Source organism: Echeneis naucrates, chromosome 7 (genome assembly GCF_900963305.1).
Source record: "Echeneis naucrates chromosome 7, fEcheNa1.1, whole genome shotgun sequence".
Lineage (NCBI taxonomy): Eukaryota > Metazoa > Chordata > Actinopteri > Carangiformes > Echeneidae > Echeneis > Echeneis naucrates.
The window spans coordinates 9,468,933-9,489,340 of record NC_042517.1 but is presented as its reverse complement, the minus strand read 5'-3'; the positions used below and the strand labels follow the sequence as shown (position 1 = coordinate 9,489,340).

Below are 20,408 nucleotides of genomic sequence, written 5' to 3'. Positions count from 1 at the left end.
AAAGGAGGAGCGGTCAGGGGTCATCTGACAATTATTTCTGCTTACATTAACATCAGACATCTGCTTAACGTCTCAATCTCTGGATTTCGTGAGAAATCACTGATATGCAAATCAATTCAAGTCTAATTTGAGAGTCAAAGGAACCACAGATTTTGCTATGACGAGTAAGACGTACATGAGGCTGACAGCTGTGAAGGTTTATTACTGAAAATATTACGTAAAAAGGGATTTACTTTTTCACATTCATCCAGTATTTTTGTGAAAAAAAAAAAAAAAGTAAAAAGTTAAATTAAGAGTACTAAATGCAAATGTGATGCTCTTTGGTGTTATAGGAAAATGTCTCTACAGATTAACATGAAAAAGCATTGGCCATTAATACTCTGCTAATTTCATTTTAACCCCCCGCAACCTGGAAACGGATAAGCGATTGAAGATGAATGAATGATTAATTTTATTTTATTCAAAAATATGTCCAGTCTGACTCGCACATATCCTGACAGCAGTATACAGTTTTATATCCTGCCTTTACTGCTGCAGGCTGACATAGATGCCAGAGCTGAAAGTGAGAGTTAGTGACCTCTGAATCTGATCTGTGGAAAGGAGGATTTTCTTACATTGGACCTAAAGCTGCATGGGAATTCTCATGTTCTGTGGCTCTGTCATTTATACATTAAACACGCGGCTGCTTTTACTCCAACTGAATTGAGGCCTTGTTCTGTTATTATTATAAAGCTACTTTGGTCACACGGTAAAGATAATCTGGCAGAAAACCTCTTAAGTATATTTTACAGTGTGTTGTGCCACAAAGGACATGTACCATGATTCTGTTCATTTGGTAGTTCAATATATATGTTGGTAAATATTGTGTTTTAATCATAATTTATTAATTTCATTTCATTTAGGTTAATCAAATATCAAACAAATTGACAAATTACTTATATGTGTTTAATACAACAGATTGATAAACATGTTCATGTTTTGTCAAAAATCTCTTTCTTGTTTCAGTTTGAAAACCTATAACTTATTATACCAAACCTTATAAAGGCCATTCATAGTTCTGAATTTTGAAGTTGTTGTTATTTATCTCTTAAACAGCTCTCAGCTGGAGAAAACTACGAGGCATTGCGTCGCGTGGATTCTAACAGGAAGTCACGGAGCTTCAGCAAGCAGCCCAGCACTGGGGACTACTACAAGACTCTGGGCAGTGACTTGGTCGAGCCCTGTGGGAGCAAAGGCATGGCGCCCAATGAGGAGGTAAGAAAGATTTCTGCTTTTTATGACAAAATTAATATAGTTGGTGTTGTGGCAACATCACACATAATCTGGTTGATTTGATTAAGTCATCCCTTCCGTGCAATATTGTAGGTGGTGTGTGGGAAAGTGACCACTACAGTGGTTTTGCATTTCTTTGTACCTATTTCGATCATCATACACCACTTAGAGTCGACCCGATGACTGAGAAGCGTCCAACAGTGTTTTACAGGCAAAAACATTGAGACACCATTACTTTTACAAGGCATTTAAAGTTCATGATTTATGTACATTAAGAAAAAATTATCATAATCATCTAACAACCACTGAAATCTCTCTAAACTTGGTCACCTTAATCGTCCTTCTGCTGCACTTCAGCTTTGTTGAGAGCAGCATATGACTGAAGCTTTTTCATTTTTAGTGACATTTTAAGGTGTATTCTAACATAAATCACATTTGTTGACTTGCATTAAAATTACAGCCAAAAAACGGGCTGTAATGCTAATGCTACTGGTATATGGTTTCTAAAGGGTTCAAATGTTGTGCCCTTGATGTTCTCTGGGCATCTCAGCTCATTATTAGGTCTTTCTCAGGATAATGTTTGGCTGGGTAATGGCAAGTTGGCATCAGGTTACCACATTGCCTTCAGTATTTGCCTGTGCATTATGCCACTCAGCATATTGCATAATCTCATGTCCCCTTCATCTTTTGTTTGTCACCTAATGCAAACTGCCCTCTAATGTCAACTGGCTCTTGAGTCTCCACCCTGTTGTGTAAACTATCTGAGCACCTACAATGGAACAAACACAGTACAGGAAATCATCAATGACCAGGCATCCTATAAAAAAATGGGAATAATCTGATGTATATTTTATCTAATGTTAGTGGTAACTGTTGAGAGCCCAGCAATGTGTTTCTAATTGTATAAATAAATGCATTAATGTTGACTTTAAATATATTAATCATTATTCAATTTAAATATTTAATATTTTATGGAGCTTTTATGTTTGATATTGGTGTTTCAGTTACTGAATGTGGTTTGTAAGAATGACAACTCTTGAGCTGATGTCTTCTGAGCCATCGGCTGATATAACATGCAACATAATATATTTTTGTGTCAAAGCAGATTAATCGAAATTTTGCTTCTGGAGCGCTGGTGGTCGACGAGGACCTCACTCCTTGTTTCCTGTCGGCCTCTCTGCTAATTATTGACTTAAAAAAAAAAAAAGATGTAAAAGCCCAAAATAAATCTTAGCAGAAAAAACTCTTGCTTTTGTATTTGCCTTTATAATATCCCTCAAGGAGTATTTGTTTTCACCCCATTGTGTCCTCCAAGACTTTTGTTAAATCACCAGTTTGCTGCCACATGCCTGCACAGGCATCTGAAGGAAGACAGCCTGTTACAGCCCCATAAGTGTCCCGGGAGACTCTAATCTCAGGGGTATCATGGTGGGGGCGATTTGGGTGATAAGGGGTGTAATCCACATTTAGCCAATTAAGGTCTCAGTGGGGCCCCTCCTGGTCTCAGAGGCACCCTAACAGATGGGCCGGTTAATCAACGGAAGCAACGGCACGTGTTGCCAAGACCCATCTGGACTAGTCTACCCCCCCCCCCCAACTCTCTGGGGGACATGAAAAGTAAAGGGGGCAACAATGATGAGCACACGTCAGAAGAATAAAGGAGGGTGGGTCGAGTGAAATGTCACAGTCCATTAACTAGCATGCAGCACAGTCATTGCACGCTTTCAGAGCGTGTCGGACGCGTGCCTGCTGGGGGGGCGGCTCAGTGTGGGGGGTTGAAGGACTATCACTTGCAGTGACAGATGGTGTATTTTCACTATTTCCCAAAAGACATTAGGTCATGTTGGCGCCGTTATTAGCAATAGGGTATTATGTTGTTACAAGTTGATTAAAGATAGCAGGAAGCAGAGAGGCAGCCCTCTTCGGGCCGTCTCCATCTGTCACTGCTGACAGCGCAAGAATTCAATTTGAGCTTTTTTTTTTTTCAAATCGCATGCCAATGCAAACACTGTTTATTTCCATTTTATCAACTGGAAACATGGTTGGTCTGCTCAGTCAAAAAAATTTATTTTGAAGAAACAGTGTTAGTTGTTTATGTTTTCCCTTTTTTATAAATGCTGGCAAAATTAATAAAAAAAAAAAAAAAAAAAAACTAGAGCAAAAAATGTCTAGAGTCGAAAAAAACCTCCAGACTGAATTATCAATGTTCAAGCAGTGTTTTAATTTAAGCAGATAATATTATGACATGGTCTCAGCCTGTTATAAGTGACCAAACATTTGGTATCACAGTATTAAGACAATATGGCTGCTTGGAGAAACCAATAGGCTAATCGATATAAAATATGGCCGTCCCCTCCATTCAACCAGGGCTCTGTGTTATTGGAGGAGCCGACAGAAAGTCCCGCCCACAGCTCTGAGAATGGCACCATGGAGGAATCGGTCCCACCCCCACCTCCACCACCTCCTCCACCTCCCCCACCAAGCAACCCCATGGCAACACCCCCTCCACCTCCTCCTTTGCCACCAGAAATGCCAACCTACCAGAATAATGCCACTTCCACCTCCACCAACCAGAGACGCCCATCGTCTTCATCAGGAAGTGAGTGCTCCTTAAATTGTTTCCTCCTACTCTTTTTTTTTTTTGTGTGTGTGTGTTTCTTTTAATTTCATGCTTTTTTCATTCATGCAGATTATTTAATTACTTCTTTACTGGCACAGTATTGTAAAATTCTTCCTAGAAAGCAGAGTCCATTGCATTATGGGCACAATGTAATCTCTCAACAGAGGAGTCTGATCTCAGCATCCTAAATAACAGATTACAAATTAATGACGTTGGGTTACGATTACCCTGAGAACTGGTTTAGTGTTCAGCTATTTCCTTAAGTGGCTCGGTGTCCTGGATGCTGGTGTGGAACAGTGTACACAATTTTAGCTGTGCCTTGTGTGGTAAAACTGAACTATCCAAAGCTTCTGTGAATCTTGAAAATGAAAAAATTTAAGGTTAAATATACTACAGACAAAAATAGAGGAATGTAAGCAAATCTAGCACATCACTTAGCTGAACATGTTAGGCATTAGCACTTTTGAACCTCAGACGACATCAAAAACTATCCAAAGTAATCTGAATCAAAAGTTGTTGAAAAAAATAAATAAATAAACTGGATCAGTCAGATTTAGGAGAGTTTCTTGTGATAAAACATATTTGTCTTTAGCAATTATACTGATGTTCTACTGCATCTGACTGTCAAGACTTTTCTCCTGCTAATATTTACCCAATCCTTTTCTCCTCATTGGCTGTTTAATATTACTGCTAAATTAAATGTTCTGTCCTACCATTCTTTCACCTGCTCCACTTCGACTTGTTTCGCTTTGTTTCCCCTCTCTCTTTTATCTATTTTTTTGTTTGTTTGTTTGTTTTGCCTGCCATGGTCTGTCCTCACTACCGTTCCATCCAGTTTTGGAAAATTCTGCCTCTCCAGCTGAGGGAGAGGCACTAAGACCGATGAAGAGTAAGTACAGACTGCAGCCAAATCAGTTCAATACACATCACAAGAAAATGAATGAATGACTGTTTAGGATTTAGGCCTTTTTATATTCATTCAAGATTTTAAAATCTCTAATCATCTACGATTTTTAATAAAAATATCTGATCACTCTGCTGTCAGAGAGTTGGCAAAGAAATGGATAGAACACCTACAGAGGGCTGCTTCAGCACTCCTGCTGACAAAACTGAGGTGAAGCTTGTTTCTTCTGTGAGAAAAATGCATCCCTCCCAAAAAAAAAAAAAATACTGTTCCTCTGTACCATAGATAGTTGGAGGTTCTCTATTGTTTTCCATTTATCAGAGGAGAGAAGAGTGTCCTTTTTTTCGGGACACATCTTTATCTTCGGTGCTATGACGTGCTCTGAGGCAGAACAGCAGTTTGACTGCTCTTCACGTCCTAACAGCGAAATTCATGCTGTGATATTGATCATGAGAGGCCATTTGTCAAATCTGCTCCACCTTTCACAGCTCCACCCTCCTCCTCACATACAGACCTGCGTCCACACCCCTAGCCAACACACACACACACAAAACCTTTGACTCCTCAAATACAAATACACAGGTGTATTCAAACAACTGCAAGAGCACAGACTTCAGTCCTGTACAACCTTGCTGTCTGCATCAGATCTGGTTTTGGATAATCGATTTTTAAAGGGGCCTGCGGGCTTGTTGGGAGTATGGGTGAAGGTAGGCTGTTATGCTGCCAGATTTTCAAATTTTACTTCTTGTAACTGATCGATTTATATTCTAAGTAAAATCTGGAGGAAATTTTGTTTTTTTGAGGACGGTTGGTTTCCTTTTAGCCACAAACGTTTACGAGCAACAGTTTAAGTCTGTGGACCAGAGGTCTCCAGCTCCGGTCCTGGAGGGCCACTGTCCTGCATGTTTTAGATGTTTCCTGCTCCAACACACCAGATTCAAATGATCAGCTCGTCATCCAGCTCTGCTGAGGTCTGATAAGGAGCCACTCACTTGATTCAGTAGTTTTCCAGTACCAGAGTTGGAGACCTCTGCTGTAGAACTACGCAGTGAATGAGGCTTTTAAATGGATGTTGGTCACTAGTCTCTCTCCGTAGATGTGGGACAATGAATGCATGTGTGAGTGAATTATGTTCCAGGACTGTTGGTCTGGTACGCTGGACTAATGAGCTAGTGTGTGTGTGTGCGCGAGAGTGTCCGCATCCGTCCATGTGTGCTCGTGCACGTATGTTAATTCCTAGCCAGCTTGCCAATGGCTTGCTGTCACTTCCAGTTACTGGTGATTCCTTTAGATTTCCCCCAACTGTGATGATGGGTTTTTAATAGAAAGCTGCTCTCTCCTCCCTTAGAGAGATACAGAAAGGGAAAGCAAGTGAGAGTGAGGAGGAGTGGCAGGCTTGTAAAGCTGTGTGTCCTGTTAGATCTCTGTGCGGTTGCGTCGGTGGGGAACGTTTTTGCCAGGACTCTTTTCCCTTCCCCTAAGTACAAAATGAGGGACTAAGGAAACTCGGTTCATTGGAGGTTTACATTCTCTAAAACAGGTGAGGCAACAGTTGGCTCTTAGTGTATTCAGGCCACAATATGTGTAATTGTATTATAAAATAAATGTGTAGATGTGTAATAGTTATTGTTTGACTTAAGTATTTTACAGTTTCATTATACTTCTTTTATAATTATTGAGTAGATTATACAAAATAATCGATATCTGGTCACTCTTCCACATTTCTAGGGCTGTTTGACCAACACCACCATTTTGAAATGTTCATTTTCAGAAAACACTGTACGTAGTCAGACTGACGTATTCAGTTTCTTTCATTTTGCCTGTTCTTCTTAAGTAAGGTTCTTTAGTAGTAGAATAACCATTATAGGTTGTAGCTGGGATTTGTCTGAGTTTGCTACATTGTTCACTATAAGCAGCTTAGGCAAGAAGAATGTATACATTTTACAAGCCGGGGGGGGGGGGGGGGTTTCTTTTTTTAAGACAAAAGGTTAGCTGTGGCTTAGCTGTGTATTTTAATGTGGGGTGACACTGTGTGTGCCTCCTCTCTTTGGACTCGCTGTAGTGAAATAATTTTGAATTGCTCCTCCCATCTAATCCCAGCTCACTGCGACTGTGAACTGATGCAACAGTTTGCTAGCTGGGAGACGATTAATCCAAACTCTGCCAAACCATTTCAGAGAAATGTGTCTTAAGCAAACCCTGATCCACAATAAGTATAAAGGCAAGTGCTAATACGAGTAAGCAAAAAGCAAACATATGTAAACACAAATTCATTAATTTCGTTAGTGAGATGCGGTGGCTCAGCACACCATGACCTCCCATCACTGTCCAACCTGCTCAGGTCAGCATTGCTACCTGCCTGACGCGATGAAATATTTAACACTGAAATGCCATCCAACCCTTCTCTCAATCCCTCTTCTTCAGCGTATCTCTCTCACTCTCTCTGTTTCTCTTTCCCTTTATTCCAATCTTTCTTTCACATGGTTTCACTTTTGTGTTCCATCCTTTTGTCTGCAGGCACAAAATCTTTCAACATGATGTCCCCTACTGGCGACAACTCCGAGCTGCTGGCAGAGATCAAAGCAGGAAAGAGCCTGAAGCCCACCCCTCACAGTAAAGGCTACACCACTGTCTTTTCCAGCAGTGGACCCACAGGCAGCAATGTGAGTCCATAGCCATACCTATTTGTGGAACAGTCACAGAATTGCTAATTTTACATATTTTGCCAATTTTTTAAATTGTGGATTTGGATCTGTTTAAAAAAAAAAATAAATCAAGTACCAGAAAAAGGAAAGATGAACTGATTTCAATGAATCAGAAAAGGAAAGCAATTAAACAAAACAATCAAACAACACTGAAGGGGCAACACATACTTGCAAAAAATTACCACTTCAGGCACATGTATTTGTCCTTTCTCTGAGTGCAGTTTCTTTGCAGTGGTGTGTAGTCATGTGTGGTTGTCATTACGTCTATAAGGAGCAACTGTTCATTGTGTGCTAACTAATGTGCACTCAACACGCAATAAGCACGAGTTAAGTTCAAAAGAGGATGACTACACAAAACATACATTTTCTGAATAAATTTAATTGGTCATGCTCTCAAAGAAGGCTCTGCATCATGTGACATCAAATTTCCACAAGAATGGGTGATATATCTATCTCTGATATATCTGTCTAAGGTGGCTGTCCCTGTACTCCTTGTTTTCCAATCCATCTGTGTCTCCATATTCCTCCAGGAAAGCACTATATCTCCACCAGAGACCCGCACATCGAGTCCACCAGCCAAACCTGCATCCCCACCTCCATCCAATACAACTGCCACTTCCCCACCTGCCACCCCTCGTCCTAGCCCTAGTCCCACCGGATCTGGGTCAGCCAGGACCATGTCGAGCGCTGCAAGCTACGAGCAACTGCCCTCCAACTCTGTGATCAATGGCGGCAGCAACTCGGCAGGAGCGGAGCCTGCACGGAAGACAAGCCTTGCAGATGTGGAGGCGCTAGTGCCCACTCATGATGAACAGGGGAAAGCCATACCTGAATGGAAAAGGCAGGTGATGGTGCGAAAGCTGCAGGTCAAGATGCAAGAGGAGGAGGAGCACAAACGCAAGGTAGGGATGATGCAAGGCAGTACAAAGGTTCAAAAGTTTTGTTATGTCTTAGCTATCCTCATTTGTGGTTTTGTGAATTTACAGCACTGTTGTAAACTTGGTAACATATCCCATCAGTTCAAGTAATGAAATGCCACAAAGAGGATAGCTGGTGTTTGGATTTGAGTGGATTTTGAATGATGGCTGTGACTTTGCTTTTAGTATTCATGCATGGCATACATATAGCTTGCTCTTTTTTACTTGTCACACAGTTGAGGGTGAAGTCCAAGTGAAGTTCATTTGGAATCTTTAGTTATTAAACATGACAGCTGAAGGAGAATGACGATGTCAAATAGTTACTGAATGTTAGAACAGTTTAACTGTCATCACCTCCTCATCCTTAGAACGAATACCAGACATGAAGTTATTCTCGAGTGTTTCACTCTGTTGACCTTTCTTTCTAATATGTGTATCTGGTGTCCTTTAGTTTATCTCCTGATGAATAGTGACAACGATGTGTAATGATAGTATCTGTATGTAGACACGGTATACTTCAGTAATTCATACTGCAGCAGTCTGGACACTTGTTGGTACTGAGTAAGACAAGCAGGTCTTTACATGATTGATCCCTAATCAAGGATTGCAATCTTAGACTCTTGAATTACCAAACAGGTAGAAATTCATTTCCAATGTCCTGAACTGGTGTGTTGTGTGGTGTTGTTCATATGTTTACATGCAGAAGCATAATTTTTTTAGCAGGCTGTTGGGCTTATGAGTGTTAAACTAAGCTAAACATTAAGTATTTTCACAATATATTTGTCCCTCTAAATAACACAAAAAAATCACTTATTAGTACTTAGTAGTAATAGCAATTGGGCCTATTTAACTCTGAACTTAGATGCTAATGTGCTCACTATTTCAGTTACTTCTCTCTTTCTTTAGGCATCTTAATGCATGTTTTCTTCTATATGCATAATCTTTGCTAGCAACAGACTTTGAACTGCAGTGAACTGATCACTTGGCTACAGAGCCCATCACAGCATTAACACACTTGACTAACAGGTTCAAAGTGTGAGCTAGTGTTTGATGGCGTCTTGCAGCTTCAAGTTGTTACATGCTGATTCAGTGGTGTGATGTTAGGCCCATTCACACTACAGCTCAACCAGTAATAATAGCCTAATAATAACACTAAAAATCTATATAATACCAGCGACATTTACACAGCCCTGTACTTTTATATTAAAAGTATATTGCAATATTATATTAGATATATACTGCAAATAAAGTGTGCATGTTGTGGAGTAAAACAAATATAGTTTTCAAAAAACATAAAAAGCATATTGCTTAAGCATATCATAACCTCACTAAGAGTAATATCACACCCACTCCCTTATTCAGACAACCCTTTGTTTAACTGACCACTTTGGGTTGACGTTATCAACTCTAATGTACCTTTAGCCACACACCCAGTGATGTTTTCCATCACTGTTGGTTGTGCGCTGCATTGTGTCTACCACACTGGTGCCAATACCCAACAGTGATGCACCTACAGAGTTTCATCATATGCAGGTCACAGACAGAAAATGCAGCAATATGAAAACTTCAATAGCTGGATGCCAGCTAAAGCAGACTTCTCAATGTTTGAGCAGTGATTAAATAAACAGACAAAACATCAAGCCTGGCTCTCAAAAGTGGCAAAAAAAGTAGGACAGAATATGCTTTTCACACTTACATCAATATCAGTTTAATCAAGAATTGCCAATTAATTGAAAAAGGACACAGCTTTGTCTGTTCTCTTTGACTCAAAATAAAGTAGAGATTCTTGTGCCTTTAATGAGGCAGTGCCATTGCACCACTAAATCCATGTAAAACCTGTGTCAGGATGGATTTGCACTGAAGCGTGTATTCTCACCAGGAACGCCAAGCTGAAGGAATCCCTTCCTTCCCTTTTTTTCTTGTCTTCTGGTCTCCTTTGACCTCTGATTTAGTTTGCAGCAAGTGGGCACTACCAGCCTCAGGAATGGCACTACTCCCGTATCCACAATGCCATATTGGGCCCATTTGGGGAACTGATGACGGAGGATGATCTAAACCGTATTGAGAAGCAAATTGAGAACCTGCAAGTTATGCACAAAGTCTCAGAAGTTGAGAAGGAGCTGGAAGAACTGGAACGTGAGCTTCACCAGCTCCTACCAGTTTCTGCTGCCCTGAATAAAGGGCACTTCTCAGTCAATCCAAAGCAGGTTCATGGCCAAGCTGAAGATCTTCCAGCCTGGTGTAGCAAGATTTCTACTTTGCTCAAGAGTATGGCCATTCTTCTCGCCACCCTCGGGGGAAAAGAGATAGACATCTTAGATCTTATAGGTCTTGGACATTCTCAGGAAGAGATTACAGGTCAGTCTGAAACAGCTGGATCTGTTGGCACTGGATTTATAGGACGGTCGCAGTCCTTCTCAACAAGAGATGACGTGGAGAAGGAGATAAAACAGTGTGGAGTTTCAGTGAGGAACCTCAAGGCCAATTACGAAATTCAGAATCAGTCCCAGACTGTAGACAAAACAAACAGAGTATACAAACGTAAGCGGTCCCTCCCTGTGGTAAGTGAGTCTAGTTACACTCCGGAGACAATTCAGGAAGAAGTCCCTTGCTCCTCTGCAATGGACTTTGAATCCAAAAGCAATGGAGCGTTACCTTCAGTAGAAGAATCTATCTCACAAATTGTGGAGGAGCCAGTTATTGTGGCATCACATGCTCCTAAGACATATATGCCCTGTGAGATCATGGCTCCGGCTAACATTGAACAGTTCAATCAGGTTCTTTCTGCAGACCACGTTTTAAACAATGATCAACTAACTAGGAGCTTGGAGGTGCAGACAGATCTAAGCTATGTCCAGGAATGTATTGAAATGAGGAAAGAGAGAATTGTTTTGCTGTTCCTTGAGCACTGGCGGAGGTACACTATCTCTGAATCTAATCGCACAGACAGGAGAGGAGGTGACTTGAATGTGGCCTGGCAGGACTACAACCAATTTACCTCACAGATTGGTGGTGAAATACAGAGTGAAGATGACAAACTGCTTCTTTTCATGAAGTCAAAGCAAGTAGTAGGAAATCTGATTGGCCACTGGAGGACAATTATGAGTCAAGTGCCCACACGCCAGATCCGTAGGCTGAGTCGGTCGCAGATGATTTACTGGCCGGAGCACTTTTTACCACACATCAATGGGTCACCTGTGAGCTATGAGAGACTAACCCTCGACCTTTTTATGCTTGGATATTTCCAGTTGCTAGAAATGAACATGTCTCGCAATGAACGCAAATTCCGCCACCTCTTGTGCTATGAGATGTTTGACCGTCTTGGGAGCCATAAATGGGAGATCATAAGGCAGTTTCATAAGGATGTCATGGTGGAAATCGAGAGAGGGAAACGAGACTGGGCGGATGGTTTTGAAGATATAAAACTTAAGTATTTTGGGGACTCTGGTGAGGGGGGAGGTGTAATGACGGCTTCTCTACGCTCCATGTCTCCTGACATGGCCATTATTCCAATGCAAGAATCACTTCCTCCCCCACCTTCACATCCTCCACCTCCTCCCCCATCCGCTCATCCTGCACTCCCATCTCAAAATGCTCAGTCTACTCCATCTGCATCATCGGCACAACCCAACACACCACCCTTACAATCACATGTTTCTCCATCATCATCATCACCTACTCCAACTCAGGATGGTGCAACTGACAACAGCCAGTATACAGGCAAGGGAACCCTGAAGACCTCAGAGGAGGATGATGCTCAGGCAGCTGGAAAATCCATACAGGAGCCTTCATCTGTTAAGGCTTTGGTTTCAAATGGGAAAAGTTCAGCGCAGAGCGATATGCAGAGTTTGGCAACTGGAACTGTGCAGCACTGTGATGCAACAGCAAAAACTGAGATAATAAAAGACTTGTCAGAACCAGAACCAGTGAAAGATGTTCCACCTGTTGCTGTTAAAATTATAGAGGAACCTCATGTTGATAAACCTCCACCAAGACACGAACCTGATGAAAACTCAATAAAAGTGATCTATGAGCTTAAAGAATTCAGCAATGAAGAAATCATCAGATACATTGACCGAAGCTTTGCCTTTTGGAAAGAAAAGGAGGCTGAGCTTTTTGATATCTAACCACTCTGGATTTAAAGTCCACTAAAAGCCCAAATCACCTGTAGAACCAGAGGAAAGGGCAGGATCAGAGAAACTGACCTGTAGACTGGGGAAACTAATCTGGTGTGTTAGCGGTACCATTCAGGTCACATAATGGACTTAACTGCAGCAAGCAAAGAGCATCCACTCAGCTATACTGACTTTATTATTTGCATTTGCTTAAGGGGATGGCCAGAAAGCAGCCAATGGGAGCTGTTTGAATATATGATTCGATTGCCATGGTACACTGCTTCTGGGAAAACAGGTTTTTAAAAGAAAAGATTTGCCATAAAAGTCCTATTGCATTGTGTTTTAGATCATCTCTGTAATGAAGGGTGTGTGATGAAGTAATTGGTTAACACTTGGTATATATGGAAAAATTCAAATTTCATTTCATTTTAAGGCCAATATTTCAGAAAGGTAAGGGAGTCACTAACAAGTCGACACAGTACCTGATTAGACACAAGGCAGAAAATAAAAGGGTGACAGTTTAATACAACTAACCAAACTCACATTCTTGGAAAACAGTATTATTTGAATTGCTCTTTGCTGATTGACTCAATAGCAATAAAAAAATAGGTATTGTGTTGGTTTGTGAGAGTTTCAGGTTACTTAGTTGTTCACAAATACTCCTTGTTTTCAAGTCTTGGATTTTGTTGACACAATGTGTGCCTTTCAGTATACATTATCAAGATTAGCAGTGTGGTAAGGGAAAGACATTTTATTACCAATATCTTCACGAATTCAGAATACGAAAACTAAAATAGCTTTATATTAGCAAATGAAATTCACCTGACAAAGCTGTTACCTAAATGAAACAACTAAATGAGTGTTTGTAGTTGTTTTCCCTTATTTTTTTACCAATTTTTTTTGAGATATGTTTTTGAGAGATTTGCTCAAACATAACTTAATTTGAGTTTCTATATTATTGATTTTTACGTTGCTGTTAATAATAAAGTTTGTTGACTTTTTGTGATGATAGGATTTAAGTATTTCTTTCCTACACACTTCCACATGAGCTGTCGGAAGTAAATCTATGTACATTTTCCATTATCATCATTATCGAAAAAAATTGAGACAAAATCTATTTATTTTATGCGACGGTGTTTCTGTCACATTGAGAACCTAAATAATCCCCTTTCTAAATGTTGCTGTGAAAAGATTGTCAAACGCTGAAAGAAGAACACTACTCTTACTGCATCCACTGCAGCGTTGAGATTACCTTCTAATAACCCTCTTAGCACCACCCGCTGACATGCTATCTGTGGCTTACAGGAGCCATAAAGAGGTTACAGTGAATCTTGATCAACTCGCAGCTCAGAAGGTAGTCGGCTGGTAAACTGAAAGGCGCATATATATATATATATCTTGTAAGGGAACAGCATTAGTAAAGAGCACACTTTAAAATTCAGGCTTTACATTAATTTAATTGCTATTGCAATTCTCTCCCCTTTTTAACAGAATACGTCCAGACTGCACAGAGTTATTTTTATGCATTTATCTATTCCAGGGGTTGGCAAGTTTCAACATTAAAAGAGCCATTTGGGGACAATTCCCACCAAATAAAACCCACAAAACCTATTTGACCACTGTAATGAAGATAGTTTCATTGGAGTTATGCTATTTATATAAGTACTGTTCGTTGCAGCATTTATGAAATAAAAGAACTACGTTCTATTTTCCTCAGAAACCTTCCTTTTTTTTTTGGATGTCTCCGTGGTTAGTTTACCGGGGGTCGAATGCTCAAAATAAGTCACCAGGCTGTCAGCAACAGTTGACCCACAGAAGGTGGGATGCATATTTTGATCGACAAAATATAAAAAGAAAAGCTTCATTTCAACGTTACAAGACCACCTAAATCTTCAGAATAAAAACTATTACATTGAAAGAATTATTTAAAAAAATAGAAGAGATGAAAATAGATAATAGAATAAAAGAGTCGCATGCAGCTCAGGAGCCACAGGTTGCCGACCACTGGTCTATGCAGTAAAAAACTGGTTATGGGCAGGGGTACTGTTTAGTTGTTGGCTCAAACTAGAGGTCTTCTGAGGCATGAAAAAGATACACTGATCTGGCCCATTGACGTATACATATATACACGTACAATCGGTTAGTATGGTCATATAAGCTTCACTGAATTACTGATTGCCAGGCTAATCCAATGCCCTGGATACACACACACGAATGCAGTCCACTGGCACAATTGATGACATGAACCTGACTCAAAAGCAGATACCCTTTGCAGGTACACCAACAAGCTGCATAGAGAATGTGACATAGCTCAACAAAACCTTCACTCAAAATGTGACAAAAGTATGGTGAATCTACTATCTGCAACACCAGAGCACCATAGCTGCATTGATGCCGGTTCTATCTTACCCACTGTAAGTTAACACTCAGAAAGTGCGTGTGATACGTTTCATGTTACTGAAGGATAAGCAGTAAACAGCATACCAGTTTTAATACATTTTGACCATGTAAATGAAGTAACTGTAAAAGATAATTCTTGCAAAATTACGACATGATTTGGCTTAGATTTTTTTTCTTATGTTGTAATTCCCAGGGGATTCGTTAACAATTCACTATGTGGGTAATCTTACCTGCATCCGTGTTTGCCAGGGCAAGTGAAATGCTTTAGTAAAAGGATTACACAAAGGTAATGTATCTTGTGAAGATGGGATATCCAAGATGGCTGCCCTCTGGTTGTTTAACCTCAGCCTGAAAGAGAGTAAATGATCCAGTTACTGCATGTGTACACTGAGAGAAGGTCCAGTAAACACTGTCTTGTCCATTTAAAAGTTTTTTGTTTTTGTTTTGTTTTTTTAAACAAAGGAGAAAATTTATCTATTATAGTCTCTGATGTGCATGACATACAGGGTGTATAATTTGGCCTTTCATAAAAGCTATTTGTCTAAAGATTGACATTTGAGAATGTCTGTGATGGCTGAAATTACATTACATTTCAGGTGTCCCTCTATGCTCTCTGTAAGGTTTAGAGAGGTGACTCTACGGAAAACACATCAACCCCACACAATAAATCAGTTTAAATCAGATTAAGGTTTGCGGGCATGGCATATGTTTAATAACAGTTTTACTTTATCTGATTATTAAAAGTAAAGTTATTTTGTGATTTTGTTTTTGCTAACATTTTGTGATCAAACAATAATCACTATATTTGACAAACAGAGTTACAGAGGCAGCAATCTGAAGATGATGATGGTCAGATATAAAAGTGCCTTGATTGGTTTTTCTTTCCTTTGCATCACTAAGTCCATGCAAAACACGATGGGGCTTGTGTTAGTATTACAATCCTTTATTGACTGGTACAGGCGCCGATATATTTCTCCTATTTGTCTATCTATAGGCAGAGGAGGAGGCAGCCCGCCTCGCATCGATGCCAGCCTGGAGGAGAGACATGATGAAGAAGAAAATGGATGAAGAGAGGTGAGTAACGAAGCTGTGTTGAACCACTCATCTGATTTTCTTCACATCTTGTACTGTATTTATTATATCCTGAGCCAATAGAAATTTGGACTCACTCGGTTTTTGTTTGTTCACGTCTCCTTACTGATAGTATTTTCATGCCACCCCACTCAAAGACTTAGATGTGGAGGCTGTAAACAAATATTATTTTAGCATTGCATGTTTGGATCAATGTAAAGATGTATCTGTTGGAGGATGGAAATCTTGATGAGTTTGTAGGCAGTATTTTGATGCAAACAAACTTTAAGTACTAAGAAAGAAGAGCCACCAAACTGTCTAATTTATTTCACACAGAAAGTATCCCTGGAAATAACCAGAGTATGGTCTTAGAGTAGGTGGTCTTCAGTTTCTGCTACTGCAGACCATTTATTTTTTACATTTATGTAGCACCAAATCACAACAGAGTTAGATCGATGCACTTTACCTTGTAGAGCAGGTCTGCACCAAATGTCTCCAACTTTGGCCCCAGAAATCAACCCAACCTCCGCTGGAGGAGGTTTCTGCTACGGTGCAGAGCCTCCAACTCAAAAAGTCTCTCCTCCATATCTATCAAAAACCTGCACTGATGACATGCACCAAGAGGAGCAGCTGAAAATGAAGCACACAGCAGGAGAGCGAGAGGCCATTAGCTAATTGCTAAGCTAAGTTAGCAGAGTTAAAGAACCGCCTGAGTAATTTAGACATTAGTGTAAAAGAAAGTGCTTAACTAACAGTGAATTTAAATAAACTCCACTGTCAATAACTTCAATAACTTAAAGTGAGGGGCAAACCGAGCTCAGATTTAGGCGACACCAAGCCAAGTCAGACGCCACCAGTGAGCGGAAGTGACGTCACCGTCATCCATCGACCGGTTTTATCAGCACGAAGTCTGGATCATTTCTGCTGATGTCTGGTCGACTGGAGTCATCCGACTTCTAGTTCTTTAATATTTACCTCTTAAAAACTTGGATTCAAATTATGGATACATTATTCCATAAAGTTCTACATTTTTTCTAATATTGCAGAATAACTGTTTCTGTGTAAGATATTTACCATTTCTCTTTTTCCTTTCATGCTCCTGATGTGACAGGGAACAAAAAAGGTAAGGAAACAGTATTTATGCCACACTGCAGTGTTTACTAATCACTAAACTTCTTGTCAAATGTGTTTAATGATCAGATGACAAGCATCAAGCATTTTATAATTTTAATTAATTTCATACCTTTCATTGGATTTTCATCTGAGCCTCTGAATCAGTTGTGATCAATTATCTCACCTAGTGGTCAAAATGGTTACAGTTTGTCTTATTGACAACATAGTGGTTAGTGCTGTTGCCTCACAACAAGAAACATGCAGGTTCGATTCCCGGCCTGGGTCCTTCCCCGCCTTGACCAATGCGAGCTGGGATTGGCTCCAGCAACCCTGCAACCCGGAAATGGATGGATGATGATGATGAATTGACAAATTAGCCTGGGTTATAAAGATGAATCAGAAATGATACTGGCAAACAAAAGTGATAACTGATCCATCCCCTATAAAACAAAACTGCAGCAGTCACAGAAAGAAGTCTAATTATTTTGTTGTAGTAGACTAAAATCACCAGATAGTGCTCCCCTTTCGTTCACTGATAAATCTACAGAGGAGGAGCTGAGCATTTTACATGATGATTAAGTATAAAGACACAAAGAGAAAACATTAGAAGATAAAAATCGTCCTCCAGAGTTATACCAGGTTGCTAATTCAGCAAACCTAAAGCACACAAGAATTGAAGGCAGGATATGGGCAAGGACTAGAATCAGGCTCTATGTGGTATTCTTTCCTAGTGGAAAAGAGACAGTTATACAAAACAACAATCTTGTGTTGTATATACATACTTTTCTCTTTATTGCACATAAAACATTAAAGTATCAAAACAGTATTATATGTAACCATATAGAAATTTTTCACTTACTTGTAGCATTTCTGTAGATATTCTTCGTAATGTTTTAGCGTGACGTTTGCATGTTTGTGCTCTTAGATGACTTAGATTGCACTTCATTTGACTTTGATTAAGGCGACTGAAATTAATGCATATAAATGTAAAGAATGAACCAAATTTCATGTGAAGAAAAGCTAAAACCATGTATGTTTCCTGTACAATTCTAATTTCTCATCTTTCCTCATTGATGCATCTAGAAAAGCTGAAGAGCAGGCCAAGCAGGCCAAGGAGATTGAAGAGAAGACGGAGCTGGAGCGACTGCGGACACTGGGCTACGATGAGACCAAGCTGGCCCCCTGGCAGCGGCAGATTATCTTGAAGAAAGGGGATATAGCCAAACAGTGAACTGAGCTGTCAGCCCCTCCGCTGCCCTGCAGCGCTCTCCGCCCTCGCATTCTGAACGCAAGGCCTTCACCGAATGCCCCCCCTTCCCTTCTCAACCCTGCACTGTACACTTGACAGTGGAGAACAGCTTATGTCTCCTCTAAATCCTGTCTCACTCCCTGGCATCCAAAAACACAGGACCATACTGTGGCTCCGAGGTTCAGCTTGGGTGAAACATCACAGCGGCTTGACACCCCCCCCACCCCCGACTCATGTTACTGATAATCCTGCTTACAAAACTTACTATAAAAGTATCTGGTCTGAACTAATTCAAGGTTTTCTCTGGTATTTTTCTTTTGGCTTTCCTGCTGATCAATAGAAGCTACTAAACATACTGTAGAAAATGTAAGAGGGTTGAGACAAATTGAAAATGAGCATTCAATGGGGGAAAAGTCTACTATTGCGTTATATTTGACCTTTATTAGTCCCACTAATGATTAACAATGAATTGAAAATTAGCTCTGTAACAGTTTTTTCATCTAAAAATTGTACACCGCAAAGCAGCTAATTCCTTGTGTGTGTAGACAGTAATGCCTCTTTAGTTATGAAAGTTTTGCATTAAACTCATAGAAGCAACTTCTAAATTGCTTAATTATACTGCCAGATTTATATTCTTAACACATCTCAAACAAACTTGTTTCTTTAGATAAACTTATTGGCACTTCTCTGTGGATTTGGAATATTAATATTTATTATTTTAGATAATATAAAGATTACATAGTTGAGCAAATCAAATTTTATCAATTGTCTCTGTAAAAAAGCTGCAATGTTTCAATTTAATTTTCTATATGTGACCTAAATGTTAAGCTATTGTGATCTTGACTGTGAAATGTTGTGTGCATGTGTTTCATAATGTGGCATGTTTTAATGTTTTACTGGCACCTAGGGCCCTGCCTTTTCAGAGCAAAACAAATATGAGTACAATCCTGCTAGTTTCTACTTGAACACGGCATTTTCTTAAAAAGGGGAACATATGTGCATGTGCACCATTTTACCCACTGAATATTGCAAATACAGCGAAAAGACACCAGTTCGTCCTGTGTGCTGTTCCGGCCTTGGTCCCATGAGGATGAGTGATTGCTGAGCAGATCTGTTTACAGAGCGCTCTTTACCTGCCAGAAAACGCTGTAACATTAAAAAGGTCCTGTTCCTTAGATAATGTGCGTTGTGTTTTAGTAAGCTGCAGCCACTGCAGTTTGAAAAGTGCAGTTTCAATGCTTGACCTGATGTTTCCAGTCAAACATCTGATCACAAAAATGATTAACAGAGGTTATACAACGTACTGTATAATTAACTATAGACACAAATGCCAAGTTGATCATTAATCATACTAAGTTTCATAGTCATGATTTCACATTTTTTTGGAGTTTGGTTCATCAGTTTATGGTTGAATATGTAAATGTGGATCATCTGAATTGAATATTTTTGGCAGAGCTGGGGAGACTTGCATATTTTTAATGTAGCTGTGCAAGGACATTTAACTTTAACTTGAGTTCAAAGTCGTGAGGAATGTCTATTTCTGAATATAACATATACATATTCTCACATGATAGACAATATTCTCCACGTTTACTAAATATATATACATTTTTACAAATGTAGGGTAGCGAGTGTACACATATTGTAATGGAAGACATGATCCTGGTTTGGGAATCATTTGGAAATGCTCTAGTTCACTTTCATCGGATGCCATATGATGTTGAAATGGAAAGTTATGTATAACGTAATTGCCATTTAAATTTTCTATACACATACTTTATCTATACCAACATATATAAACTGTACATAGTGACCCTCTGAAAATTTTGTCATCCATTGTTTCCTTAACGCATCATATTACATGTCTCAGCCTTGCTTCAATAGGATGTTGGCTAGTTAATGTAATTATATTTTAAGACTGTTAAAATTTGAAAATAAATAAATAAATCTTTAATCACTGAAGTTCAGAATGTGCTGGTGTTGCCTACAACAAATGTACCACAAAATCTATTACAGCTATACCATAACAATTAAAACTAAAA

At 39.7% G+C, this 20,408-nt stretch overlaps 1 protein-coding gene across 2 annotated transcripts in view; it reads left to right on the top strand.

Annotated features, from left to right (window-relative positions):
- espn (espin) overlaps window positions 1-20,318 on the top strand; it is a 35,256-nt gene extending 14,938 nt beyond the window's left edge. The window contains exons 8-14 of one of the 2 annotated variants that reach the window (XM_029506337.1): window positions 1,096-1,254; window positions 3,640-3,871; window positions 7,314-7,459; window positions 8,032-8,403; window positions 15,928-16,007; window positions 17,116-17,127; window positions 18,201-20,318. In XM_029506337.1, the coding sequence (XP_029362197.1) occupies window positions 1,096-1,254; window positions 3,640-3,871; window positions 7,314-7,459; window positions 8,032-8,403; window positions 15,928-16,007; window positions 17,116-17,127; window positions 18,201-18,348 (1,149 nt within the window). In that variant the 3' untranslated portion in view covers window positions 18,349-20,318. Of the gene's footprint in view, window positions 1-1,095; window positions 1,255-3,639; window positions 3,872-7,313; window positions 7,460-8,031; window positions 8,404-15,927; window positions 16,008-17,106; window positions 17,128-18,200 lie in introns of both variants that reach the window. The other variant, XM_029506335.1, reaches the window with a different exon arrangement.
- The last annotated feature ends 90 nt before the right edge of the window (window positions 20,319-20,408 follow it).